This window comes from Apiospora kogelbergensis, assembly GCF_038363985.1.
Source record: "Apiospora kogelbergensis strain CBS 113332 chromosome Unknown utg000002l_segment0_segment0, whole genome shotgun sequence".
In the NCBI taxonomy this organism is placed as follows: Eukaryota; Fungi; Ascomycota; class Sordariomycetes; order Amphisphaeriales; family Apiosporaceae; genus Apiospora; species Apiospora kogelbergensis.
In genome coordinates this window covers 5818-33291 of record NW_027117419.1, presented here as the reverse complement: position 1 = coordinate 33291, position 27474 = coordinate 5818, and the positions used below count along the sequence as shown (strand labels likewise).

General features: G+C 52.2%; 6 protein-coding genes across 6 annotated transcripts; 3 read left to right on the top strand and 3 right to left on the bottom strand.

Annotated features, from left to right (window-relative positions):
• Window positions 1-2444: 2444 nt before the first annotated feature.
• PG998_002922 (uncharacterized protein) lies at window positions 2445-3146 on the top strand (the record flags this gene model as incomplete). Its single annotated transcript, XM_066869740.1, has 1 exon — window positions 2445-3146. The coding sequence occupies one exon, from the start codon at window positions 2445-2447 to the stop codon at window positions 3144-3146; it is 702 nt and encodes a 233-aa protein (XP_066733490.1).
• A 1377-nt stretch (window positions 3147-4523) lies between these two features.
• Window positions 4524-6164, top strand: PG998_002921 (uncharacterized protein; the record flags this gene model as incomplete). The annotated part of the gene is made up of 3 exons (XM_066869739.1): window positions 4524-4939; window positions 5207-5347; window positions 5426-6164. 3 exons carry the CDS (start codon window positions 4524-4526, stop codon window positions 6162-6164), a joined length of 1296 nt encoding a protein of 431 aa, XP_066733489.1.
• Window positions 6165-10564: 4400 nt separating this feature from the next.
• PG998_002920 (uncharacterized protein) lies at window positions 10565-10942 on the bottom strand (the record flags this gene model as incomplete). The annotated part of the gene is made up of 1 exon (XM_066869738.1): window positions 10565-10942. One exon carries the CDS (start codon window positions 10940-10942, stop codon window positions 10565-10567), a length of 378 nt encoding a protein of 125 aa, XP_066733488.1.
• A 162-nt stretch (window positions 10943-11104) lies between these two features.
• Window positions 11105-11362, bottom strand: PG998_002919 (uncharacterized protein; the record flags this gene model as incomplete). Its single annotated transcript, XM_066869737.1, has 1 exon — window positions 11105-11362. The coding sequence occupies one exon, from the start codon at window positions 11360-11362 to the stop codon at window positions 11105-11107; it is 258 nt and encodes an 85-aa protein (XP_066733487.1).
• Window positions 11363-12901: 1539 nt separating this feature from the next.
• On the bottom strand, window positions 12902-15095 carry PG998_002918 (uncharacterized protein; the record flags this gene model as incomplete). The annotated part of the gene is made up of 2 exons (XM_066869736.1): window positions 12902-12929; window positions 13876-15095. The coding sequence occupies 2 exons, from the start codon at window positions 15093-15095 to the stop codon at window positions 12902-12904; spliced, it is 1248 nt and encodes a 415-aa protein (XP_066733486.1).
• Window positions 15096-22875: 7780 nt separating this feature from the next.
• PG998_002917 (uncharacterized protein) lies at window positions 22876-23952 on the top strand (the record flags this gene model as incomplete). Its single annotated transcript, XM_066869735.1, has 1 exon — window positions 22876-23952. One exon carries the CDS (start codon window positions 22876-22878, stop codon window positions 23950-23952), a length of 1077 nt encoding a protein of 358 aa, XP_066733485.1.
• Window positions 23953-27474: the final 3522 nt, after the last annotated feature.

Here is a 27474-nt window from a genome sequence, read left to right as displayed (position 1 = left end):
GAAGAGTCTCACGGGCTGGTTTCAGTCCTTAGTTTGGTTGGCCTGATTCTAATGCAGAATCGGAACCGTCCTCAAGTGGCACTCGGAGACAGGAATGGACGCCGGACGGACAGCTTGTGATGCAGCTCATGTTCTGGTGCGCAGGACAGAGCCTGACGTTCCCACCGCTCTGCTTGTACCGTTCTGGCAAAGGTAGGTCGCCTCGGAGCCTGAATCATCCAGCAGCGTATTCTCTATCGCCGCATCCGTCGAGAGCTCGAAGACCCTCGCGCGCTGTTTCCGGTCCTGGCTTCATAGTTGCCTGCAGACCTGTTGGCCCTACCGTCGGAGTGCAGTGTCGGAAGAGTAGCAGTGGCGCACTAGCGCACTAGCGCACTAGCGGGCCAGGTCTAGAACCCACCGTTCTTAGCGTAGAGCCGGTTCGCGAGCCTGCGTCATTTGAGAACCAACTGCCCAATCCTCCTGAACTGCGCAACTTCTCCTCAAGACGCGTCGAAGAGAAGCTGGCCCGGGATCCCTCTCGCCAACATGGGCTCGGAACCGGATCAGCAGCTGCATTGGCGACGTTCGCCCAACTCGAACTCATCATGCCATCCCCATTTGACACCCGCAAGCCAAGTGTGACTACAGTATATCTACCGTTACGCGGGACGCTATTGAAGCTCCATGGACACCAGGAATATGCTCCAAGAGAGTCCAGCAAGTTACCCGAACCGTATTAGTAGCTAGGCCTCCGTCATGGTCCATACCAAGGCGCAGAAAGACAAGGTTCGCAAGAGCGGCTTGTCGTTGCAGAACAAGACAAAAGACCTCGGGCGGTTCTGCGACGTCTTCAGCGCGCTTGCGTACTGGAACCCGACGCACGAGCGGATGGAGACGGCGATGCACGTCGCACGCGGGCAGCAGGTGCCGGACCTCAACAGGATTGTCCGTCCCCAGTCCCACTTACCGTTCCATCGAGTGTATTCAGCTCTGTTACTAACAGCCGCAGTTTCGAGGATCAGCCGCGTGCCATGCGAGACCGAGCCACGGCCGAGCGACGCGATCGAGCGGCCAAGTCGAAGCCATCAATTTCGAGGCCCAGGCGGATGCCAACGACGACGCGAATGCCGTTGCTTGCATAGACAGCGATGCGGATGCCGAGTACGAAACCGACCCCGAGTATATTGCAGCAGTTCCCGCTGCCGCGGCGGAGCCTCTGTCTATCTACGACGTCATCCCCGACGATGACGGCGGGACTGTCATTCTCAACAGTCCGATGAGACAGAAGGGTCCGAGGCAGCTGCCTTCGCCGCGAAGGCCGCAAGGTAAGCATGATTCTCGTCTATTGACTACATAGTCGACTGGCCGTTGACGCTCATCATACAGCAGGCACTCCAGGTTCCCAACCGACGGTGGAACGGCAGCTCGCTCGTACCGAGCCCAGCTCCACGACGAACACTGCACCAGCCGCGGCGACGAATGCAGGTGCTTGGCCAGCACCCACAAGATACCCCGACCACGGCGCGATGGATGCGTCGCTGCAGAGAGCTGTGCGTTTGGACAGCCGGGTGCCAGCTAGAAGACCCTTGGCGCCGATCATGTCGACTCAACCACGGCGGTGCCCTCCCAGAATGGTGGGAAACGGTGTACAGCTGTCACGGAGCAGTGGGCAACGCTGTTGCGTCATCATTTTCTGCATAGATTGGCTCACCCCTTGGTGGTTTTGCCTATTCTGAAGATCTAAGCCTAATTTAGTATGGCTAAAAGCTTGAAATGGCTTCATAAAAGATGTGCAACGCAAATAACGTACCACGCTAGAAATAGACTCTGATCTACCCCTAAAAGGCAACGCTCGTGGCGCCTTCCCCTTCTAGGAGCTCGAAAACTGTAAAAAGACGAGCTCGCAACGAGGGGTGAAAAGGCACCTCGTTGCGAGCTTGGATGTTTGTATGTGAATCATATACAAACATCCAAACGTCAACAATGGACGAGAACCAAGTCTGAAAAGCAGCTTTCTGATACGCTGTAAGTGCTGCGCTTCTAGTGCTTAAAAGCACACGCCAACAGCCTAGCGAGCGTCACATCATACACGCCAATGGACCAATAGGAGCTCGAGAGGTTGCCGACGAGATGTTGAAAGCCCCTGACAGGGTGTTTTTCGACCTCTTTAGGATGAGACCTTCCACCTTTCGAAAGCTCGTGCATTAGCTAGAGAGAGCGGGTCTCGAAGGCTCGAGGTATGAGACTGTTGATCAGAAGGTGTTGATCTTTCTGTACATCATCGCCCACAACAGCTCAGAGACAGACGGCCGATCGCTTCCAAATCGCCCAAAGCTCCGTCTCGGCGGCCTTCCAAAAGGTTCTGCTGGTGATGGTGAAGCTATTCCAAGCCTTCGTACGTCTGTCGGAAGAGGGGTATGTCTCGAAGGAGGTCGAACTGAGCCAGAAGAGGTCGGTGTTCAATGGCTGTATTGGGGCAATCGACGGGACTTTGGTGCGTGCGCACATCCCCCCAGAAGCACCAACGCAACTGGCGTAGCAGGAAGGGGATGGTTCATCAGAACGTGTTCGCCGCCGTACGTATGGATGGAACGTTCAGCTACGTACTAGCCGGAGCGGAGGGTAGTATGAATGTCTCGACGTTGCTTAATCATGCGCTCGCTCATGGGTTCACCATACCCCCCAACCGGTTTTACCTAGCAGACGCTGGGTTCGGAAGGCAGGAAGGCATAATTCAGCCATACTACGGCATCCGGTACCACCTCCAAGAGTGGCGTGAAGGTAACAGGGGACCGGAGACCGCAGAAGAGCTGTATAACCTCCGGCAAAGTGGCTCGAGGATCATCGTCGAACAGGTGATCGGCATGATCAAGAGGAAGTGGAAAATACTGCGAGAGACTGCGCCGGAATACGGCCTGCGTACGCAGATGAGGATCGTGTATGCCGTATGTGGCCTCCATAACTTTATACGCCGAGACGGAGAGGAAGAGGTCGACGAGGAGGCTGACCTGCCTAGGTGGCAGAGAGACCAGCTGGAGCAGGCTCGGCAACGCTGCGAGAGGCTTGAAGGCATGCTGCCGCCGGAGATTCGAGAGCAGATCGTGAGAGCCTCATGGACAGCTTATTTAGAAGAGAAAAGGCGTCGAGAGAGGAGGGTGGATTGACGTTTGGTGGTCTGCTCTCGCATGTTAGCAACTTCTCAGGAATATGTGGATTTTGGTGTGAAAATCGATGGGGTCTGAGAATTATTAAAGTTGTTGAGGCTCATCGTCAAAGGCTACGCCCATACCTATTTGAGGCATAGATTAACCTCCGCTTGACGAATTTTAAGCCGGAAAACGCTGATTCTGGGCGGAATTGATTGATAAAGCGTATTAATCGCGAAAGAAGGCAGAAAAAGAGGTTGCGCGTGTGTTGTTGAGGTGCTATTGTAGTTGACGTTGTTGATCAAGCCAAAATGCTGTGAATCGGCTCCAATTGACCAGAAATAGCTTAAATCGGCGTTTTGGGGCCTGTTGGCTGCTAAGAGGCCTGAAAATCAACGCTTTAGTGGGCCCAACAAGCCTAAAACAACAGCAACAACAGGCCAGAAATCGTCGAATTGGCCGATCAAAGCAACACTCGCAACAAGCCATAAAATGGCCTCAAATCAACACTTATAACAGCATACAACAGCATTTAAAGGCCGATCAGCTGTATTTGCTTAAAGTGGCCTAATCCACACTAAGATCAACAACAACAGCTGCTGCCGAGAGCACGGATCTCTCCTTTTAAACCTCCCTCCAACAACAACAACAGCAGCTGCGAGCGAGAGCGCTGGTCTCCCCTTTTCAACCTCTTTCTGGTCAACCTCGCCGTCTTGATGCATTTCCACACGCATCTTCCTGCCGGCTATAAGGGAGATCATCTCCTCGGCGTCGGTCATCCCCGTGAGAATCGTATGTATCTTCATACATGCTGTGATACGGTGTCTCGGCCATGTATGGGGTGATCATTCGTTGTAAAAACAAGCTCGCCTGTAGCCGCACTCCAATCCTTCGTCAGCCCTTGGATTCGGCAACGGTGACGTAGGTCTTGCTACGCCGAAACCCAACGACTTGGGCATGGCCTAGTTTTAGTGGTTAATGAGTCGGCTCCACTAGAACAAGTGCGAGGATATGGAAATAGAAGCCGGTCACCGAGCGGTGCCCATGGCTTCGGAATTACGTGTCACTACTTGTACTTTGCGGGATGTGCGCAAGATTGCGTCACAGTTACAATTACAGCCTGGAGCCCACCGCCTGGCGTCCCAGGGGATTGTTTCGAATATGGCCTCCATAATTCAGGTACCCGATGGCTGCAAAGGTCGCAGTGACGTATTGGACCCCCGCACTTATATGGGGAGCTCATATCAATAAAAGGCATAGCTAGACATGAGCCTAACCTTTGAGAAGCGTACCCAACCCAAAAGAAAAGATCATATCGTCCGGATTTCTTATGTACTGGAATAAAACAAGACGACTTCAAGTTATTCGCTAAGTTGCTAAACAGGCTTGGTAAATATGTCAATTGAACAAGGGACGCGGCCGCAACTCCATGCGCCGCCCGGCGCAACAGCCAAGATCTCCATTATCGACTCTACCATGAGCATCCGCAACGAACAGTTAGAGAGCAAGCTTCTAATGCCGCCGCTCGAGGATCTGCGCATAATACAGCCTACCACAACGTGGTGCTTCTTGATTGAACAGCTCAGCGACGGCATGGGTAGCGGCTTGGAGAACGACGCGGCGCCGGTGGGGAAAAGGAAAAAGGCCGTCTGGGATCTTGGGGCACCCACCCATCCTGACGCGGTCTACTCTCCTCAAGTCCTGCGAGATATAGCCGACGGAGGATGGGAGATTGGCCAGGACAAAAGCGTAGCGGACATACTGAAGGAAGGCAGTGTGGATCCGCAAGAGGTGGATAGTGTGATTTGGAGGTGAGTTCTGGCCCTTTTTATTCCTCATGTCCATTCACCTGTTATGGAAAGATTGGTTTGGCACGGCTTTTGGCTCCTCGGTGAGCATGGAAAATATTTGATACTTTAAACTAGTATAAGAAAAAGACAATCTCGATGATTAGGAGTCGGTTTCTGGCTTGGTCAAAGGTATTGAGTGGCTGGACAGCTAAAAGGGGGCAACCAAGGAATTGACGAAAGCACAAAGGAAAACGAACTGATCTGGCCTACTGACTGTGAGAACAATAGTCACCACCACTTCGACCACATTGGCGATCCGAATACTTTTCCCAAATCCACAGAAATTGTCGTCGGTACAGGGTTCACCAAAGCGCACCTTCCGGGCTACCCCACGAACCCCAAGAGCGAGTTGCGAGACGATTATTTCGAGTAAGCACTTCCGCAATACCTTTGGGAAGGTCATCCACTCCTATCAGCTTTATGGTACTGATCCCATAGAAAACTTAGAGGTCGTAAACTGCACGAGGTGGACTTCGGCTCCTCGATGCTTGAGATCGGCGGTTTCCGCGCCATCGACTTCTTTGCAGACGGCTCCTTTTACTTACTAGATACGCCCGGCCACGCCGTGGGGCACATGTCTGGCCTGGTACGAACCACCGCCGCGGTCGCAGGGGATGAAGAAGACACCTTCATCTTCCTCGGTGGCGACATCTGTCACCACGGAGGCGAGCTGCATCCGTCCCCTCAGCTCCCCATGCCCACCGCTGCATCTGCGCCACCCGACGAGATTCCCAACGAAGTGTTGCACGCCGTCGCGCAGGTAATCGCCTCTCACGGAACCTGTCCGGGAGGCCAAAATCCGAGCTCTGCCACATCTGTCTTGGATATGCTGCGCCAGCTGCTCCGCGACCTCAGCACGGCCCGTGGACGAGGGTGTAGCGGCGACACCGAGGAGCAGCAGCCCTTATTCGACACCAACTTAGGTCACAACCTGGCGCAGGCGATGCAGACGCTACGGCGGACGCATGCATCCTTCGATGCCGCCGACAACGTCTGGTGCGTCTTCGCGCACGACATGTCCCTGCGCGGCGTCGTTGACGCCAAAGGCGGGCTGTTTCCGGCCCGAGACGCAAACCACTGGAAACGGCGCGGGTGGGACCGGAGTACACAGTGGCGATCCTTGCGGGATCTGGTGTCCGCCGTCGAGGCAGTGGCGCCCAAGGGAAATGGGACTGAATCGAATTAGGGTGGGGGAGTGAATTCAAAGTAAAACGGGCCACTTGCTGGATACTGATAGTCGTGCCGGGTTAATGTGGCACGGGGAAGGTGACGTGACACATGGTTCCTTAAATGAATATGGTGATTCGTGGCAAGGCCTTTGACTATGCCCAATGCCGTTCTTTTTGTGGCTTTACCACGTTGACCCACTTTGTGTACGGCAAGATATGTTGTGTGATATACTTATGGGCAATTAGCCTCACGGTCCGTCGCCAACCGACCCCAGAAGCCGGGCTCGACCCCATAGCAAAGGCGATCGGCAATGGCCCATCCTAACACCGAGTGAGATCGAAAAGGCTATCCCGCAAAAGGATACAGCCCCAGGGAAGGATCGCATTAACTGGCGGATCATCCGAGAAGTGCACGCGACCATCCCGCACGTGTTCTACAAAGCCTACAAAGCCTTGTTCCACAGTGGCTACCACCCTGCAGCGTGGAAGACCGCGACAGGGATCGTTTTACCAAAGCGCAACAAGCCCGACTATTCTAGGCCCAAGGCCTATCGGCCCATCTCGCTCCTGCCATGCCTAAGCAAGCTCCTCGAGAAGCTTTTTGTCAATCGGCTGGCGTACTTGGCAAACGTCGAGCTGGACCTGCTAGAGGGCTCGCAGGTCGGCGGCAGGAAACAACGCTCGGCCATGGACGCTGCCCTACTCTTACAACACTACATCGAGCGGCACCGCCAGAAAAAGAAGATCACCACCGTGATCTTCCTCGACATACTGGGCGCATCCGACTTGGTCCACCCAGAAAAGCTGGTCCAGATCCTCCAGAAGCTCCATCTGCCCGACGAGCTGATCCGTTGGGTCATTCACTTTCTCTGCGGGCGCAAAATCAAACTGTTATTCAATGGGCAGCTTTCCGAATCCTACGCGGTTCGGGGCTGCCACAGGGTTCCCCTGTCTCCCCGATCCTCTTCTTGCTATATGTCCGCTTTATCACCGCACAGAATGGCATGCTACAGCTGTCGTACATGGACGACTTCGCCCTCGCAGCAAGCTCGACGTCGACGCAGAAGAACTGCCGGGTGCTTCATGACGCCCTAACACGACTCTTCGACAAGGCCGACAAAGCGGGCGCGAACTTCGAAGTGGAAAAAACAGCGCTGATCCACTTCCACCGTGGTAGACAACCCCTGCTGGACACCATAATGATCCAGGACGCCGAGGTGATACCCAAGCCCGTGGTTCGCTGGCTCGGCATCTGGTTCGATTCTGGGCTGACGTTTCGGACCCACGTAGAAAAGCGACTGACCCTAGCCAACGGAGCTCTCCAAGGCATCCAGCGCATCGCCCGCCAGCGAAGAGGGCTCGGGCTGAATGCCCTGCGCCAGTTATACGTGGCCTGTGTAAGCTCGGTGGCCGACTATGGATCCCTGCTCTGGTTCGGACGAAGAGGTTGCCAGTCCCTGTGGGAGCAGTACCAGAAGCTCCAGAACCAAGCACTGGCCACGATCACGGGAGCTTTCCCCAGGTCGCCGACCAAGGCACTGGAGGTCGAAGCTGCCCTCCTCCCGCCGGAATGTAGACACATGAAGCTCGTATACTAGTATGCACTTCGCTTCATTAAGCTACCCCACAACCACCCCGTCAAACAAGCCTTTACCAACGGACCACGAAACCAACCTGCTCTGGGGAACAACTGCAACTACGGTCTTTCTCAAACCCCAACGTCCTACCCCACACAACTTCAGTCCCCCATTGTCTTGCTGAAGAGTCTTTCGAAGTCACAAATCATAGAGAGGATAGACCAATCTTGGTTCCCGCCATGGTACAGCCCGCTTCTGCACCCAGTTATACTCAGCGTGGGAAAAGAGGAGGCAGCGAAGAGACATCGTGAACTCCTCCGAACGATCCCGCAGCACACAGTCATCATCTACACGGATGGCTCTTTCGACACCCGAGGGAATACAACGAGGTCCGCAGCGGGCCTCTGTTCCCTTGCTCCGCACACGAGAGCAGCCAAATGCTACTCCTGGAATCTGGGCCCAGGCCTCCGGATTGCGGAAGCAAAGCTCACATGCATACACAAAGCCCTACGAATTGTCCGATCGTGGAACGCTTCCTGCTACATCTTTACCGACAGCCAGGTCGCGCTCCGCCAGACACAAGGAACTAGCTATCTGGCCAGGCAAGTGAACAGCATTGCAGAATCTCTCCAACATCCTGTCCACCTCCATTGGTGTCCGGCGCATTGTGGGACCCGGGGCAACGAGATAGCCGACAAGCTAGCGAAGAAGGGGCTTCAGAAGCCTCTCCCACGACACGATCGGCAAGACCACTTTGTGTCCCTCAGCTGGCTGAAGAGTCAGATCCACCAAAAGGTGAAAGAAAGATGGAAGCAGCTGTGGGACCTCGGAGAACAGAATGAAAGCCATGGCCGACGCGTTCACGGCCTGGGGAAGCAGTACCGATTGCTGACTAGAAGGCCGCCAAAGTTTGCAATGAAGCCCTTCGACTACTCTGGATTTCCTCGGAGTGTCACGTCCGCGTATATTCAACTACGCACAGGCATCGGACACATAGCAACTTACTTACACCTCATAGGGAAAACCGACTCCGACGTCTGTAGGTATTGCGCAAGAACGAGGCAGACGACAACGCAGCTCCTACTCTACTGTCGGCACTTCAGCAGGCAGCGACAGCAGCTACGGAGGCAGCTCATGGGGCTCCTCTCACAACTACCGTCCTTTTCACTACCATGCGTGGACGGGTAGCTCTGCTCTCGTTTCTACGGGAAACAAAGCTTCCCTTTTGCTAACTACAACGAACAGGCTATGCATGGACAGCAAGTTGAGCGATGGAATTTCCGGATTTTACTCTCCTGGGTTCAAAGGAGTAAGCCCTCTTCAGGGCTAGGTTTGTCATAGTGTCTGTCATAGCTAGGTAGCTGCATACGGACAATAAACTTGATTCAAAAAAAACTCAAAAAAAAACTCGGGAACGGTGCTTACTATATTGTGTCACGATCAGAGACTTGATAGATGGGCGCGTTAGGTGAGCTTCCTGGATGCTGACTTGGGGGTTTAGATATTCGAAGATGGCACGTAGCTCAGGCTGTTCGACGATGGAAAAGGGCTGATTCTGGGCGACGATCCATGCCACAAGCAGCTGCTGGAATCGCTTTCTATCAAACATCTTTACCAGCTTGTTAGTAACCGCCTGTTTAACGGGGACCTCCGGCGTTAGACTCATAACGCGCGATGCTCTGTAGTGGCCTTGGCGACCTGCTTCTTTTTTCTCCTCTCGCAACTTGGGCTTATCGGGTGGCGCCAGCACGAAGTGCTTCGTATACAGGTGACCAGCAGCGTTCTGGAGGCCGGATGGATGGATATTTTTGGGCAATGGGTTATTGGCGATGATACACTGCTTGCAAGCCCAGCGCCTGCTATCGCGGTTTTGGATATCGTAGCCAAATTGCCACAGCCACGAGCTGGTATGTCGCACGCGTTCAGAGAAGGCAAAGCCTGGGAAGTGCCTGAAAAGCGCGGCCTCGTGGCCTTGGTTCGTTATCGGAATGGAATCGGCAGCGGCACGGTAGATAGGCATCTTAAGGGTGTTGATGAGCATAGTAGAACGGCGCGTCTGGAGTAGGGAGAGGGCTGGTAAGTAAACAAAGGTTAAATTGAGCAGCGTGCTAACATCAATTTTAGTTAGAGTAAGTTACCACCAAAATCAAGGGATCTAGTTTCGGCATCTTCCGTGTTACCCCTGGATACGAATACGAGACCGCCCTCTACCCCCAAAACAGTCGAAAACACCATAAAACCATCGTCAACTACAGCGGCATACTTACAAATCCACCAAATCCACCTATTTACCCCAATGGGAATCGCTGGTTTGGTTGATGAGTCATCAGCCGGGCGCCTGGTGGATTGATTTACGGTGTGGTGGCTTACACCATGGGGTTTATCAAGGTGTAGATGGTGAGGTTGTTTCCAGCCTTGGCCTATGCCTCGGAACGATCCATTCCGTTTTTAGGTTCGTGTATAATAGGAGAGAAACCACAGGGGGAATACCAGAACGAAACTTAGAAAAGATACGGAGATGGGAAGGAATACGATGGCTCAATCACGATACAAGTACGCATATACCCCTACGTGTGCCATACCCCTGCGCCCACGAACGTGGGTAGTCCACCTCGACCTCAAGCCGCGGGATGGTACCCTGGCCGCCCAGCGAGGCAAACAGCCTGGCCAAATCGTCACCGCCCCGGTAGCTGGCGAGGTCCCAGCTCTCCTCGCCAAACCAGGCCCGCTTGACTGTGGCTCGCAGAGCCCAGACGCCGCCCGTCATCGTCATCTGAGGAGGGGGTGGCACAGCCCATGGACGCACAGGGGTGCTTGAGGCGTCGCGACGTCGGCGGCCCTTAAATTATCGAAGGCGTGCGGGTTGCGAACGTAAGCGAGGGCGGCGTCCTGCAGGCGACCAGCGAGGGGCGCACCGTCTCGAGGATGCGCGCCGAGGAGTGGTGGAGCCAGGTGATGGTGAGGCGGACATCTTGCAGGCTGGTGGGCGTAACAGACAGGCGCGCGTTATTGCTGCTATTGGAATTGCTATAAGTATGATTAGTAGGTGTTATGGCTTGGTGGTATTGTTGTTGCTGCTGCTGCGGCTGCAAGTGGCGAGAAGCCCCTGACGGCCCCACTGTGATGTTCAGGGGCCCGCCATTCTCGCTCATATGAGTCGGACCCAGTAGCACTCCTGGTGGTGGCGGAGAATCTGACGGGGATGGTTCGTGAGGCATGGAGGCTTGTTGAGATGGCGGAGGCGGAGGTAGGGGCATCGCTCCGTGACTACATAATTAGCTATCGAGTCCAATACGATGTTACTGGACAGTATGCACATGTTATTTATGACAATACACCAAATTAGTAACTCGATTCGAAATATTACTGTGTAGAACTCGTCAGGCATCTTCCATTTTGATGTTGAATAGGGAGTTCCTCTTGGCATCAGGAGACCTTGGCCCGACCATCCAGTCCTGCATCGCCAGCCACTCGTTCCAATTCATTTCCGCAATAACGATTTCCTTCTCCGTGACATTCTGGAGCGACCGGAGAAACGGAATGCACTGCTCCTCCCCCATGTCGTAATGTGCTTTCACGTCGAGCCAGCTCGCGCTCTTGGCAGCAAACAGGAAGTTCCGGCGTTCCACCTTGTGCATTGGACCTACACCCACGGCCCAGCTATCACCAAAAACATATGCAGCACTGCGGGAAAGTCCAATCCCGTCACCACGAGACGTCGTATGTAGGGATTGAGGGAGACGCTTGTAGGCGGCTGGTTACTCGGCATGGGCGTTGGAGGGTTGCCAGCTGCAGGGGGCGAGCCGCCCATCCTCGAAGTGAGCACGCGATTATGTTCTTTTTGAAACGGGAGCTGGATGTTGATGAATGCCGCTACGGCATGGACGGACGGAGAGTGCTGCGCATAGTCCAAGAAGTAGCTAGTACACGACTGGAAGTGTGGGTACCATTCGAGTATGTCGAACTGGTTGTGATTTTCTTCCACCGGGAAGGAACTCGATGGAGGGGTCTTCGGACAGCCACCCCATGCTCCCGTGGCTGATGCGGACGGCTGTGCTGGGGGGCTGGGCTGGCTGATAGTGGAACATGGGAAATGGGGATGTTCCACCACCTCCATTTTGATAAAAAGACATGAGTTGATCGATGTTTTAGGACTTAGGCGCAGATATCATAGAGGTTCGAGTGGGTTATAGAATTGGGGGCAACCGCGGCGAACTTGAAGGATACCCCGCACCAAAAAGTAACGGTTAGGTAGCAATCTAATACGCCAAATCAGTGCCGAGCAAGCTAGTACGGGCGATGGAGGCCTAAGCATTGGGTATGTGGACAGCAGCGGCCAAGTGCTGGTTGCAACCAACACTACAAGAGAAACTTTCGGCACTGGGAAGTTTCCTCGTTATAGAACAACAACGGATGGCGATTTGGGAAAATTGCGAAAGTGGTAGAATGCAGACTGTGAATGGATGGTGGCAAGCGAATTCACATAGGAGATATAGTTTTTGAGAAAAAACAAAATCAGGGACCCATTGATAGTCAGAAGCTAGCTGCGAAAGAGAAGGGATCACTCCCCCTGACCATGGCTGATTATTGCATTGCTAGTTGTGAGCTAGCGATGTTGGCTAGAAAAAGCACGTACAATGAGTCGAAGGGTGTGCACACGCTGAAGCGCAAATATCGGGCTACAGTACTTCATTAGCCACCAACATCGTAGGAAGCTATATTGGAAGGGTAAACCACCAACGACCACTTGGAAATGGCAGACCGCTACCCAGGGTGTAGCTGCTTGTTTCCTCATTTGGAGTAGCGAGAACAGCAAAACGAAGCAAGCGGCATAATTAATTTCCAGCCTTCGGTTGGCACAGTTCCGATGCCTACAACGAAACGTAAAGACAAGCACTGACAAACTTTCCAGCTTTAATCCGTGGCATTAGTAGCTGTTCGCCCCTGTGCCCCGTAGGGCAATTGTAACTTTTTACCTTTCGAGCCGACTTTCGAGAACCGTACCAGCCAGTATATTACACCTCCTATCGTCAAGGCGGCAGCCCAGCAGAGTACCAAAGGCGGAAGAGTGCCAAGGGCCAGCGCCATGAATAACTGCTGTGGCTCATGCTCGGATTCTCTCTCTATGCACAAAAAGGCAACCCGAATCTGCAAGGACAATTTATTGTCGGATTTCGTTATGCGGGGATCAAGTGAGTAGCGGGGCTATTTGAGGCAGTATTGGTCTGTTGCAGAATCAAGAAGATGAGGAAATGATCAAAGGAATATTTTGGGAATTGGGGGGTGAAGAGAGAACGGAGAGTAATACACCAATTCTTTAAGAAATGGACAGTAAGAGAAGTTGTATATACTGTAACCAGGAACCAACTTAGAGAACAGGATTAACATAACCCACGGTCCAACTGACCATCTTCCCGCATCATGGTTGCCCTTTAGTTTCCTGACTTTTGGTGGAGCAGGCAAACTATCATGGTAATCGCCTAAAGCATAGCGTATTGGTCTCGTGGTCCGTTGGTAAGGGTTTGCTTGACGGGGTGGTTGTGGGGTAGCTTGATGAAGCGAAGTGCATACTGGTATGCGAGCTTCATGTGCCTGCATTCCGGCGGGAGGAGAGCAGCTTCGACTTCCAGTGCCTTGGTCGGTGACCTGGGGAAAGCTCCCGTGATCGTGGCCAGTGCTTGGTTCTGGAGCCTCTGGTACTGCTTCCACAGGGATTGGCAGCCTCTTCGTCCGAACCAGAGCAGGGATCCATATCTACCGATGGCGACGTCTTCGAGAGCTTCCTTGAGGAGCTGTTGCTATATTGTGGCCGGTGGCCCGAGCCCAAGTCGGTTCTGATTATGGACAATGCTCGATTCCACCGATCCGATAGAATTGAGCGGATGTGCGACGAAGCCGGCGTGGTCTTATTGTACCTCCCGCCGTACTCACCCGACCTCAACCCTACTGAAGAGTACTTCGCCGAGCTGAAGCGATTCATTAAGCGTCACTGGCAAGAGTTTGCGGATGCGCTAGAGCTAAACTTTATGGCATTCCTAGACTGGTGTGTTCAGGCAGTGGGTGGTAGAGAGCGTAGTGCACAGGGTCATTTTCGACATGCTGGTATACGAAACGTCGCGCAGCACCCATCTTGATGCCTTTCTGTTCATACAATGTAGCGTCCTGGGCTTCGTATACCAACTCAAGATCAAGGCCTTCCTCTAAAGTGATGTCACAGATCTTCTGATATTCTAGTTTGAGATCCATCCGCGTCACCCTTGAACCAAGCCAGTTGCAATACTCCTGGACGGACTCATCGAGAGGACCAGGAATCTTAAAGTTGGTAATCGTCTTCGACGATGAGCCCGCACTCGACGATGGGCCACCAACAGTTGTACCAGGCAGCACATTGGTGATGTTGATAGGCGGGCACTTCCCTTGTATAGGTTTACTTTGTCGTTCCATCTTCTGTTGATCCTCCACGTAGAGCAGGTCACGCATATCTTGAGGCACATCGTCATGCGTCTCTAACGCGTTACCGTCTTGCATGTACTCAGCGAGACGCCGAAGATGAGGCGCCCTCAGTTTGTATCTCTTCTTTGTTTCACTGTCCCGCCAGCAGTATGGGCCTAATAGGCAAGGGGCTCCCGGGCATCGCATAAGGGTACGCACACGACGCCATGGAAGAGGTTCACCTGAAGAATCAACGTGCCCGTCAAGCTCGTGGAGCATCAAGTTGGTCGACGATCCATTTCGATACGTCCTCGGCCGCGTGGTCTGCTGTGATGGACCTGCTTCGGGTGTTGTCTCCGTATAATTGAAAGAGATGGTAATACAAAGCTGTTTCCGACGCGCAAGCAGATAGCTCCAACTTCGAAGCTGTTTCTCTAAAGTAGCCCAGTTAATATCCAGTCCGTCGTAACGTTTCTTCAGTTTTCGCTTGCCAGTCACGGACTCGACCATCCTAATATCTTCCACTTGGAAGGATCTATTGGCCGGGAGCTTCTTCTTGACGACATTCTCGAGTTTTCGCTGTAGACTGGATTCCCAAAGTTCCCGCGGCGAAAGCACGACGTCTTGCTCCGTGTCTTCGGCTTTACTTCTACGATTGAGAGTAACCTTCCATTCGACGTCATATCGGATGTGATTCGATCGGCTTCGTCGGTTGGATGTATCTCTAGTCCCGTTGGATGACGCGAATGTAAGGGTTCCTTGCTGAGAAGTCTTCGCACTCCGACTCGATCGATTGCTAGGTTGGGTCTGAATCACGCCAGGTGAATCGGGTGCGGGGCTTTGGCTGTCAAAACAGTCTTGCATTTGCGAATCGGCTAATCGGGGCGATAACCAGTCGTCATCTTGGCCATGAGAGCTCTGCGAGTCGATGGGAAACATGGTTGTTCGGCTGCCTGTTTCGACCGCAGAGGTGTTGAGGAAGGAAGGGAAAGAAGCAAAGGAACTAGGGGAGTCATTTTGTCGGGGAACTCATCTTTGAGAGAGCCCTGTGGCAGCCACTGTGGCCGAGCAGTTAAGTCACCATAGCGCTGCTTGGCACCAGTGCTTTGAATCCGCCAGATGTTGGCAGCCTGCTAGCTTAGAAATGAAGAGCCCCATATTACAGGCGCTATCCACCGTTGCAGTGGGCTGGATCGGCCTCGACGGATCGTACCGAGCTAACTAGAACTTTATAATGGTTTCAACGAAGCATTGAGTAAGGATTCGAAGGCGATGCTAAAAGACCGCAGTCCATCAAACAAGCCAGAGTGAGCATGCCTCAACTAGTTCTGGGCCATCATGGAGAGGTGCGAAAACTACAGTTTCGGCAGAATAACTGCTGGGTGCACCTCGTTTGCGCTACAGTAGTAAGAGACCTGTACGGGATGGTCGGCCGTCTTATCGGTATTCCGCATCTTGTCGCTGGTGAATATCATCCAGAGGAAAAACCCATAAGACCGAACGAATGAAAGTTGCGAGTGTTCTCGGCTGGGAACTCGCTCATATTGTAATAACAGGGAGTGAAATGCGCGCCGAAGACAACGCTGACCGGATTTATATCAAAAGCTCTGTTTGCGGACGCTGACAGGACTTGTGGAGCATAAACTAATTCAAGAGCATAGTAGTCGATTTATGGATGCACAAGGTAATATGAGCAAAGGCAGAATTTGGCTCTGTACTTACGAGCACGGCGGGGTATATGGTATCAGCAGCTACCCCTGCAAAGTGGATCCAGAACGGAAACTATGTGGAGAAGGACCTTCAAGCTGGCCTGCCAGGAAATACTACTAACACGGGATCCTAAACAGGAAAGTGCTGACGGAAATGGAGTGACCAACTGAAAATGGAGCATGCATGGGCTTTAGGTGACAAGTAAGCGATTCAAGAATGTACCGTAGATTAGCGATAGTTGCCTTTTCGGCTTCGCCGCTCGGGCGTTAATAAATTGTGTGTGTGTGTGTGTACTTACACATAATGTCAACAACCCCCATGAATGAAGCTCGCCGATGTCCTCAGGTTTTCTGCCAGTTTCGGACAAGTGCGCCTTTAGGTCGAATGCATATTTTCCAAATACTGCGTTAGCATATCCTTCGTTACTTGATGTCGGATGCCCACAAGCTGAGGAAGGGCGATATAAGCTATGTGAGCCCGTTTGGCTAGGTGGGTATTGGTAGGTGTCCATGCTGGCAGCTCTATCAATCGATTTGGCTCTCGTATTCCCCTTAAGACTGTCTGATTTGATTGGGCATTGATCCAGAAACGGATGCGTGTTTTGCATGAGAATGGGTGCTCTCTTGACCTTTTAGTATAGCAGGGTGAGTTTAGATCCACAAACAGGTTGATGTCATGATATCTCTAGGCAATGAAAACGATCGTGCCAATAACCAGCAATGTAAAGGAAGTACACCCTTTCGTGAATAACTAAAACGCGTCCAAATGTGAATCAATACATTATGCCGGACTTGTAGGTCCGGTTGTTGCAGTACAGTACGGCCGAACCTTTTTGAGACAGGCCTAACGTTACCACTAGACAGATGGCATCAGTTCGGCAGCGGTAACCCCACATGTTTTGCTCACCAGTTCTGGTGTGCGTCGAACCGACTTCTCGGCCTCTCCAATGCTACAATACCGTACAGTTTGTCCTGCTACTGTCAAAGTGGAACACTGAATGCACGCAGGCTGGATTGCATAGGCGAACGAGCTCGAGTGGTTTCTGGCAACGGCTAGGGTTGAAGAGACCATGTATTCTACTTGTATCCACCCCATATTACACCTCAACGGATATCCTATACAGCATACGAGCGACTGTGAGAGTGAATGAGTCTAGAAACGCGCGACTACGGAACCCTACGGCCAGCGGCAATTAATCGCCGATTCGATCAATGAGCACAACGAAAGGGACGACATTTCGTGGTACTGGTGTACTGGTCTATTGCGTCTGCATTGGCTTTGCTCACGGATCTAGGGTCTTTGACTACAAGCTAGAGCTTTCAGTCCGGATTTCGAGGACGTTCGCACCTTTCCCCCGCCAAGTGAACCAAGTCAAGCTAAACAGGGGTGGAGGCTGATAGAACTCAACCGATCGTATCATGCTATGTACTTAGATGTTTGGCGATTGAGCTTAGCTAGCTCCCGAGCGGGGCATTGTGGATATGACGTATATCATCCGCTCTACTAACGTATGGACAGAGTCCAGCAGCCTCTTTTGCTTCGTTCGTAAACTATCATTAAACCATCATTCAAATGAGGGACAGTCTGTACCCAGAACGAAACAACAATGGGATCTGTTCACAACGTGTCGTCGACGGAGACTTCTCCCTCCCGCTGTTCTATAGCGGATTTTAGTGGACTGGACTTACCAGATATCTTCATCGAGCAAGCTTGGGCTACGACTAGTCAATACACAGCGCCTTTTATACCCTCAGCAGCATTAACTAACCACTACGCGATATCTGAGGTGAGCTTTTTCTATGAACTGGAAGCTATCGGCCCGTCCCGTACTCTGTTAGTCCGAAGTCTATAATTTTTAATTTACCAAGCTCAATCCAACGACTTAGGACGACCAGCGAAACACCAAAGCTAAGGTTGCTCGACTTCCCAACTGATCAATGCGCAGGGAACGTTCCATCCAGTTTTCCGTTCTCAGAGTGCTCTTCTCTTCAATGCACAATACGGCCAGAATCAACATCCTATAGTACTATGGCCACAATCTGTCCGCCCTGCCGACGCACATAATTCTATACCGACACAAACCTCGTCTAGAATGAGCTACGATGCATGCTCCTCACAGCAGGCAATAATTCATACGAGTTCAGAATATAGTACGTCTCAACTCTCGGGGCCCCAGCAGCTTCCCACCATTGGAAGACCATGTCAGTCACGATGGCGAGCACATTATAAACCAGCACCGGACTCGAGTCTCTATTCAACCTATCCTTCATCGACTCCGAATAACAACCGATTGTGTTCGGCCCCACAAGAAGAAGTTCTACAAGCAGAAAATACGCGCTTGCAAGCACAACCTGAGGCATATCAAAATGGCACCCCCAATGAGCGTTACACCCAACCGCAACCCAGTTTTCGCAAATCATTTACTTTGCGTACAAACAAGATGGAAGAGAGACTTATGCGGCGACGCAAAAGGGAGGCTAGGATGTCCGCCAATGTTCTGATGAAGCCTGCTTTGGATGAGCTCCAAGTCTTGGAGGAACGACTGCAGTGCGCAACGCAGGCGCAAAAAAGACTTGTTCAAGCGACCTTGCGTCAATGGAAGCAATCTGGGCGGCCGTGACACGACACGCGACAAGCAAAACGCGAACCTGGTTCACGAGAACCGAGTCGTGCTACCGACACAGGAGACACAGTTTGGTTCAACACGCCAGACACCGATCGGGTTTCCCCACGCGGCGATGTCCTTGGTTGAGTTTATTAACCGGCCTAGGTTCGCTAACATATCCAGTAGTCGAAGCTTCTGTCCTCACGACCAGGGGGTCACGGGAGCGCAGAAGGGACGACAGTAGTGTTAGGTTGTTGGTTACTGAACTAGAGCTGAAAACATGCCTCAACATAAGCATACACAGAGCTGCCTTGTGATATTTGGCGCATTAACATGTGCCGCGTCTTCACCCAAACTGCATACCGCTGAGACTCGTCCGAAGGACCTCCAGCATTCCCACCATCTTCTTTGCCAAGGTGTCCCGCTGCAATTTGCGCCTGTGGTCCTTGTAGTAGTCTGGCGTGCGCTTCGCCGCATTCTGCACAGACCCTCTTGGACGGCATGCCTGTGACAGCTTTACACCGTTTCCCACCATTCTGGGAGGGCACTGCCGTAGTTGAGTCGACATGATCGGCGCCAAGGGTCTTCTAGCTGGCACCCAGCTGTCCCAACGTATAGCTCTCTGCAGCGACGCATCTATCGCGCCGTGGTCGGGGTATCTTGTGGGTGCTGGCCGGCCGCCTGCATTCGTCACGGCGGTTGGCGCAGTGTTCGTTGTGGAGCTAGGCTCGGTACGGCCGGGCTGCCGCTCCACCGTCGGTTGGGAACCTGGAGTGCCTGCTGTATGATGAGCGTCAACGGTCAGTCGACCATGCAGTCAATAGACGAGAATCATGCTTACCTTGCGGCCTTCGCGGCGAAGGCAGCTGCCTCGGACCCTTCTGTCTCATCGGACTGTTGGGAATGACAATCCCGCCATCCTCGTCGGGGATGACGTCGTAGACAGACAGAGGCTCTGCCGTGGCAGCGGGAACTGCTGCAATATACTCGGGGTCGGTTTCGTACTCGGCATCCGCGTCGATATCCATATCGGCTACAGCATTCGCGTCGTCGCCGCTGCCCGACTGAGCCTCGAAATTGATGGCCTCGACTCGGCCGCTCGATCGTGTCGCTCGCCCGTGGCTCGGTCTCGCGAGTGGTTGACGAAACTACGGCTGTCAGCAACGGAGTAGGAGGAACTCGATAGAACAGTAACTGGAACATGGGGACAGACAATCATGTTCAGGTCCGGCACGCGCTGCCCGCGTGGGACGTGCATCGCCGTCTCCATCCGTTCGTGCGTCGGGTTCCAGTACGCAAGCGCGCTGAAGACGTCGCAGTACCGCCCGAGCTCGCGTGTTTTGTTTTGCAGCGACAAACCGCTCTTTCGAACCTTATCTTCCTGCGCCTTGGTGTGGGCCATGACGGAGGCCTAGCTACGTAATACGGTTCGGGCAACTTGCTGGAACCTCCTGGGGCATATTCCTGGAGCGTCCATTGAGCTTCAATAGCGTCCCACGTAACGGTAGATATAGTAAGTGTTGGTTTACGGGTGCGAAATGTTGATAACATGATGAGCTCGAGTTGGGTGATCGTCGCCAATGCAGCTGCTGATCCGGTTCCGAACCCATGTTGGCGAGAGGTTGAGGAGGAGAAGTTCTTGCGCAGTTCAGGAGGGTTGGGCAGTTGGTCCAAAAATGACGCGGGGTCGCGAACCAGCTCTACGCTAATAACGGTCGGTTCTAGACCTAGCCCGCTGGTTGCGCTAGTGCGCCATCGCGACCGGAAACAGCACGCGAGGATCTTCAAGCTCTCGACGGCAGTAAGGGCCAACAAAACTCAGGACCGAAAACGGCCCGTGAGACTCTTCGGGCTTAAGCAGCAAAAAGACAGTACTGTATGTTACTGGATGATTTGGTTCCATTCGGAATCGACGCACTTCGAAAAGGGTACAATGAGGGACTACGGTCGTACCATGGCCGGCCAGCAGAATCTGTGGTTGCAGATACCAACACCTTTCCAGCGACCCAACAGCGTAACATGCTACAGAAATGGCTCGCCATGGCATATCTGGCTTGTAATGAGGCCGCTAACTTGGGTATAGGTTCATGCTTTTACCGCGGAAATCCTACCATAGAACTTACGAAACCCTTAAAAACAACGTACTACCGAAAGAAGAAGTCGGAACCACACATCACCTGTCCGTCTGCATCACACGAGCCAACAAAGGCGGGCTATGCGTTCCGCTCATTTCATTGTCGTGTTACAGCCGCCCAGCTTGCTCCCACTGACGCAAGGTCGCTTGAGCAAGCTTAGATTGTTCCCGGCGTCGCGTACTGAAGTTGTTTCTCCAAGCCTTGAAGCCTATCCAAAGCAGGCTTCATTGAGACATCGGCGGATGCCCTAGCCTTCCTTTTGCGTCGTCTTAGGAGTATCTCTTCCATCTTGTTTGTACGCAAAGTAAGTGCGCGAAAACTGGTTTGCGGTTGGGTGCAACCTTGATTGACGGTGCCGTTTTGATATGCCCCATGCCGCGCTTTCCAGGGCATATTTTCTGCCTGTAGAACTCGTTCTTGCGGGGCTGAACACAATCGGCGGTTATTCGATGTTAATGAAGGATCGGTTGAAGAAAGAGCGGAGGCTGGTGTTCGTTTAGGATGTGCTCGTTGTCGTGAGTGACGTGAGCTTCCAACGGCGGGAACAGACTGGGGCCTCTCGAGTCGAGACGTACTATATTCTGAACTCGTATCAATCGTTGTCTGTTGTGAGGAGCATGCACCGTAGCTCATTCTAAGTAAGGTCTGTGTCGGTATTGATTTGTGTGCGTCGGCAAGGCGGACAGATTGTGCCCATGGGGCCAGGGGATGTTGATTCTGGCCGCATTGTGAATTGAAGAGAAGAGGAGTGTGAGAACCGAAAGACTCGATTGTTTCCTGCGCAAAAGTCAGTTGGGTAGTCGAGCAATCCTAGCTTTGGTGTTCTTGCTCGTCGTCCTAAGTCGTTGGATTGAGCTTGATGGAAGAAACTACCGACTTCGGGCGACCGAGAAAGTACGTGACGGCCCAGTAGCTTCCAGTTCATAGAAAAAGCTCACCTCAGGTAACGCGTAATGGTTATTTGGTGCTGCCGAGGGTATAAAAGGCGCCGTGTATTGAGTAGTCGTAGCACAAACTTGCTCGTTGAAGATTTCTGGAAGGTCCAGTCCGCTGAGATCCGCAATAGAACTGCAAAAGGGAAAGGGCTCCGTCCACGACATGTTCTGCATCAATTCCATTGTTGTTTCGTTCTGGTTACATACTCTGCCTCATTTTAATGGTAGTTTGATTATAGTTTACGAAGCAAAAGAAGCTGTCCATGCGGTAGTGGGGCGGATAACACACGTCATATCCGCAATGCCCCGCACGGGATTCTCTTCCGAGTTTTCCGTGAATCGTCCTAAGGTTCCATGTACATTATTGTTGGCCATCGTGATGCGGAGGTTGCCGCTCCTAAGCTGGTTCATCGACGCGGTTCTAATACTTTTAATGTATATGTTGTCAGAGTTTGTTCTATTGCGCGGCCTATGTGGGCCTTGATGCTGCGGGGGTTCATGACTCGGAAGTTGGCTATCGTTAGAGGTCTCGGATGTTCAGGTAGATGCGATAGTCTGTGGATCTGTTGATTCTGTATATCCATGACTGGTGCGCCTCTAACAGCGATCACAGTGTATGTCCGAGGCATAACACTCTGGTATTGCCGGCCCGCGTTTTCATCTTCCACGTCATCTCCGCCGCTTGTCTGCCTACAATTTGCCGGCCTCTCTTCCGGCCTCCTTTGCCTCTCTTCCAGCTTCGAGATCCTTCTGCGAGCTTGTTATGGCTGCCTCACTGAGGAGTTGCCCAGTTGCGCGGCGTGCTCGTGGTATCCGGCAGGCCATGCGACTTCTTTGCGTCCCATGGCGCCGTCATAATGTCCCGCGCTGGATTGGGCTATCCATTCGATATCAGGCTTGTTCAGTTGTCCTTTTGAGGTTCTTTTTGAGTGTTTTAGACTGCTGTTTTCCAAAACTTTCGTTCTCGCTTTGTGGTTGTTCTTTCTGGGGACCCCCTTGGATTAAACGTGTCTACTGTGGGTTCTCGGCATTTTAAACATAATTGGTTAGTTCCTTGGAAATGGCTACGTGGCGGCAAGCTCATAGTCATCGCACAGCACCCAGTTCACCAACACAACAGGCAGTGTTATTAGCCAGTCAGTCGTTGAGCTAGCCTCCCTTAAAACCTTCACAAGCACCAACGAAACGCGGAGTTCTTCGGATTCTTCCCTTGACTATTGGTCCAGTACCAGGTAAATGCTACTGTTGCCAAGAGGAAGGAAACATTGATGCTGACACAAATTCTCAGTTGTATCTGGTCGCTTGACTCTGGAGTTGGGGTCTTAGAAGACACAATGTCGGCTACCATGGGTAACCCCACGAGTGCAATTCCGAAACTGCCTCTCGAGATGCGTCCTCGTCAAGTAATATTGCGAGACCGCCAGACCATTGCTAGTATTATTCCTCTTGTGTCCAAAGATCAAGTACCGCTCACTTTACTTCGATGCCTTTCAGATCGATTCGCCAAAGAAATTAATGATGGTGATACATATCCCATGCTTGAACCAATGTCCCTAGATGATTTTTCATCGTACTGGTTCCAGGATTTCGCTGCTATTATGCTTCTTGGCGACATCAAAAGCCCTGAGAATATGATGGTTGAAGGAAAGGATTGGTCCAAGGAATGCCTGGGCGCTTTCCATATCAAACCAAATTACCCCGGGCGAAGTAGTCATGTCTGCAATGGCGGCTTCTTGTTCATGGATGCCTCGCGTAACCACGACGTGGATCGACTTTTATGTGAGAGCTACATCGACTGGGCTCCCAAACTTGGCTACTCCTACTCAGTTTTCAATCTCGTCTACGAAACGAATGTTGCATCGTGCACAATCTGGGATGCACTCGGTTTCGAGCGCATAGGCCGAGTAAAGGGCTGTGGCAGACTCAAATCATATCCCGATCGCCTCGTGGATGCCATCATATACGGGCGAGATTTGCTGGCAGAAGAAGACGCCGAGGGGCCTGCAAGTGAAGATCGTTTCGACAAGATCAAGTTCTACCTTAAGCATGGTCGATATCCAAAGGGATCAACCCGTGCTGTCAAAAGTAGGCTACGGAGCGCCGCGACACACTATAAGCTTCTTGACAACGGTGTACTCATGCTCAAGGGAAAGGAAGTCATCAGCGACCAGGGGCATCAGATGGAGATTGCCAAGCGGATGCACGAGATTGGAAAGCACTCAGGCATCAACAAGACGACAGCTGTCATCGCTAAGCGGTACCACTGGAGTCGCATCAAGGAGACTGTGTCCGACGTTATTAGGTTATGTCCCGAATGTAACCATTGCCCCTGCATCTCACCTGGTCCAGCGATCTTGACAATTATAGCATGGCGAATCCCATCCCGAGTGGCGTCGCAGGGCAGACGCTAAGACGATCCAAGGGATTTGCCGGGCCCAGAATCTTTGGGTGACAACCCTCTGCCTGGCGTCTTGCGCTGTACTTACCATGGGTCCTCAACACTTTGAATTCATCCTGGTAATGGCCATTCTCATTCACGACTTTTGGTTTAACCATCCCAGTCGCATCATCGTATGCTCCCTGTCTCGTGGTTGTTAGGCTCCTCACCATATTCGGAGAAATTTGACACACTCCCAAAAGGATCAGTGGAACCCCACACGGCAGACTCTGTCGTGCATGCTGATAGCCCACTCAGATGCCTCCAAAAGTACGAGGGCGGCTTTCCTCCCTAGCGGCTGGAAGCAATTTCCCAACGTACGTCGAAGATGATATCAAAAGTTTGGAGGAAAATGGCAAACATATGCCAATGCCGTCATCAATAGCAGCAACACCATACGACTACACATTCGTCGACAAGGACACACTGTCAAATGGTTTTAAACACCTGCGGCTGATGCGCATTGGGATAGCCTATGGCAGTCGACGCACTAGCAGTACTGGATCGCATGAGGGGTTACACAACCTTGGAGTGCTGTGAAACGCCGCAATGTACACCAAACAGGCACGAAGAAATGTAAATGATCCTATGTATTCTCGGACAAGTGTAAGGATGACTCCTCGCGAAAAGATTACGGAGAGGTACGTATGTGTTCACAGCAAGGTTGTACGGGCAATAGAATGGCGACGAGTCACCCACGTTTGCTGCGCTACCTCACCATTGTCTGAATGGATACGATGGCACGGTTAATTGTATTGGCGGTTGTACCTGAGCGACCGGACATAGGGCTATCCACCATAACGATTTTCTTCGTTTGAAATCTTGACGACATGTCTAATTGAATAAATACTGCATGAATGCTCTTATCATATAAAATAAGACATACTATGGCTTCCCAGTCTGCGCTCTTAATGCTTATTTTCGGCTCCCAGAGTTTCATTGAGACACTTATACATGCTACAATACTTAGGTTTCGCTCTTACTACTAATGGCCTCCTGGGGCGACTCGATCATCGACATTTGATGCGCTCGATCGTTGCCGCCATCTCCATATTCCAAAAGTGACGGGTTCAGTCAGAGCGGCGAAGCTGCAGGTCATGCACCCAGGCCGGCATGGTACACTCAATACCCAGACACAGCAATCTGCCTTGTCGACAGGGATCTATTGTCCCTTAGCCGTCAGATTCTGCTCAGCAGTATCCGAAAAAGCCTTCATTATCTTTATTTCAATCGCGTCAGCTCTTATCATTATAGCCCCAAGAGTTGCCTCAAAAAGCGCAACCGCTGCGTTCTATCTTATTCGGGCCGCTTCTTTTCTCCTTCTTTCGTAAGGTTGCCCACCGCAAACATCACAACGGCGTGTGAGCACATCTCGGCACTACTTTCATCACCCGCAGTATACCACGACCCCAGCGTTACGTCGCCGAAGCCAACGATTCTGATGACTCATAATCACCGGATGATGAGGAAGTGTTTGACGTGGGCGACGCCGAACCAGATCACGGGCCCGATGTCTCGAGTTTCCCAGGTCCCGACTTCGCATGCGTCGAAATTGACTATGCGGGTATTGAGTATGACATTGAGCATTCACTTCACCTTTTTTGGCGTAAGGCTCAATCAGGAAACGAGTACGGGTGGCAGGAAGCTACGCGGCGTGGCACACCATCATACGAGCCCCGGTGATTCATATCTCCGAGGAATACCGCTCCGTGTCTGTGGAAGTCTTCCCGCTCCATGGTAGTCTTTAGGCTCGGTTGGGACAAGTCGTCGTGTATATGAGAGAATACGATTGATGCGACAGAGGATAGAGGGTCATGAAAGCTGAGAAAGACAGCCATCGAGGGAGGAGGACTGGTAATTTAAGAAACAGTATTTGAGCGGTCACTGATACCAAACCAGTCCCGGGTTTCAAATTATCAATTTCATTTCCAGCCTCCTTTTGTGGTGGTAACATAGGAGATCGCAGAGTCAGGAGCCTAGTCGGAGTTGACCTGATAAGTCCGGTTTTCTGGGCCATTGACTGGCACACTAACTCCGGGAGGAGTAAGCTGAGAGAGGTGGAGCCACGGTTATTGGGGAACGGCAGGATTTTAGAATAATACTAATCAACACTAATAAAGTACTTTGTAGTTCCGCGCATGCCGACCTCGGCGCGCCAGTAGCCATTTCGATGCTTCTAATCACGCAGCACCGCTACTGAAAATTCCATGGCTGGAATGAATTCAAGCATGCTCGGCATGCTGAGTCGGTAGGGAAACACGTCCTTGGAGCATGGGTTCGTTCGGGTTAAGGGACAGTCGCAGAGGTGGTACATAATCTAGCAGTTGCTCGACGGCTTGCGCCTGGGTACAAGCTCGCCAGGGTGCTTGCTAGAGGATTGAGTGACGTGCAACATAGATGGTACGTATAGGTCTAAGAGCCCGCATAGAGGTCCAGCGAACTGCTACGATCATTGACCCTACGCAATCCTTAGAACATCCATGCTCTTCGTGCCCCGTTTTGAGCCGATCAAGTACATTAACGTTAATCCAGAACGGTGAACCAGATGAAGGAGCTAGAATACAAACTCGACATGTTGCATAGTCAGTTGAATGGAATCCTGTCAGAGCCTAGGATCATGGCCTCAGTCAATCAACCCACTAAATTTTAAGCGTTAACCACTGCCTGTCAAGAGTGCCGACCTGTCCTATGCGGGATTGCGTGATCGAGCCCGTTCGAACGCTCTTCTATCACTTTTAACAACACTTACCATCGCAAACATTAGCCATATTGACAACCGCACAATGGGAACAGACACCGAAAGCCCAGACTCATGCGGAGTCGACTCCTTCATCCTAAAAGTCGAATTTGATACACGAGAGTGCCGACACATCTGCGCCCCCACCGGCTCGACCATTCTCACACCCGACACATCACATCGATGGCCCTCGACCTACACCTTCTCCAAAGCATCCCTGAATACGCCTGCGCAACCCAGACAGAGATGCAGTACGAGCGTCCAGTTACGATGCATGGCAATTGCGCTGCCGAGCGCGCAAAGCGGCTCAAATGATTTCAGGGGTCGATTATGAGCTGGCACGCACGCCGGCAATGAATGCCCTACGCTGGGTATACTTTACGCCGATTATAAAGCCCAAACGCAGGACCTCGTCCGGTTCAAGGCAATCAGACTCATCGCCCTCGTTCTACGCACCCGAAATCGCCATTCAGAAAACAAGTAGATGCGATTCATGGCAGTCTACGGCATGGCCGACAGTTGTTACGAATACGATGCTATGAGGAAGAGGTGTGCGTCACTCCAAAGCCTCTGTCAGAGTCACGCCTTCCGCACCATCATGACGCTCGACACGTTCTCGACACAACCGATGAAATCAGCGCGATCTTGATGCAAAAGCTCGAGGGCTTTCAGGAAGACTTGCGGTTATACCAGTGGGAGAAGAGCCGTAGCTGTGATGAGTTACAAGACATGAAGAACGAGATGACGCAGGAGCTGTAC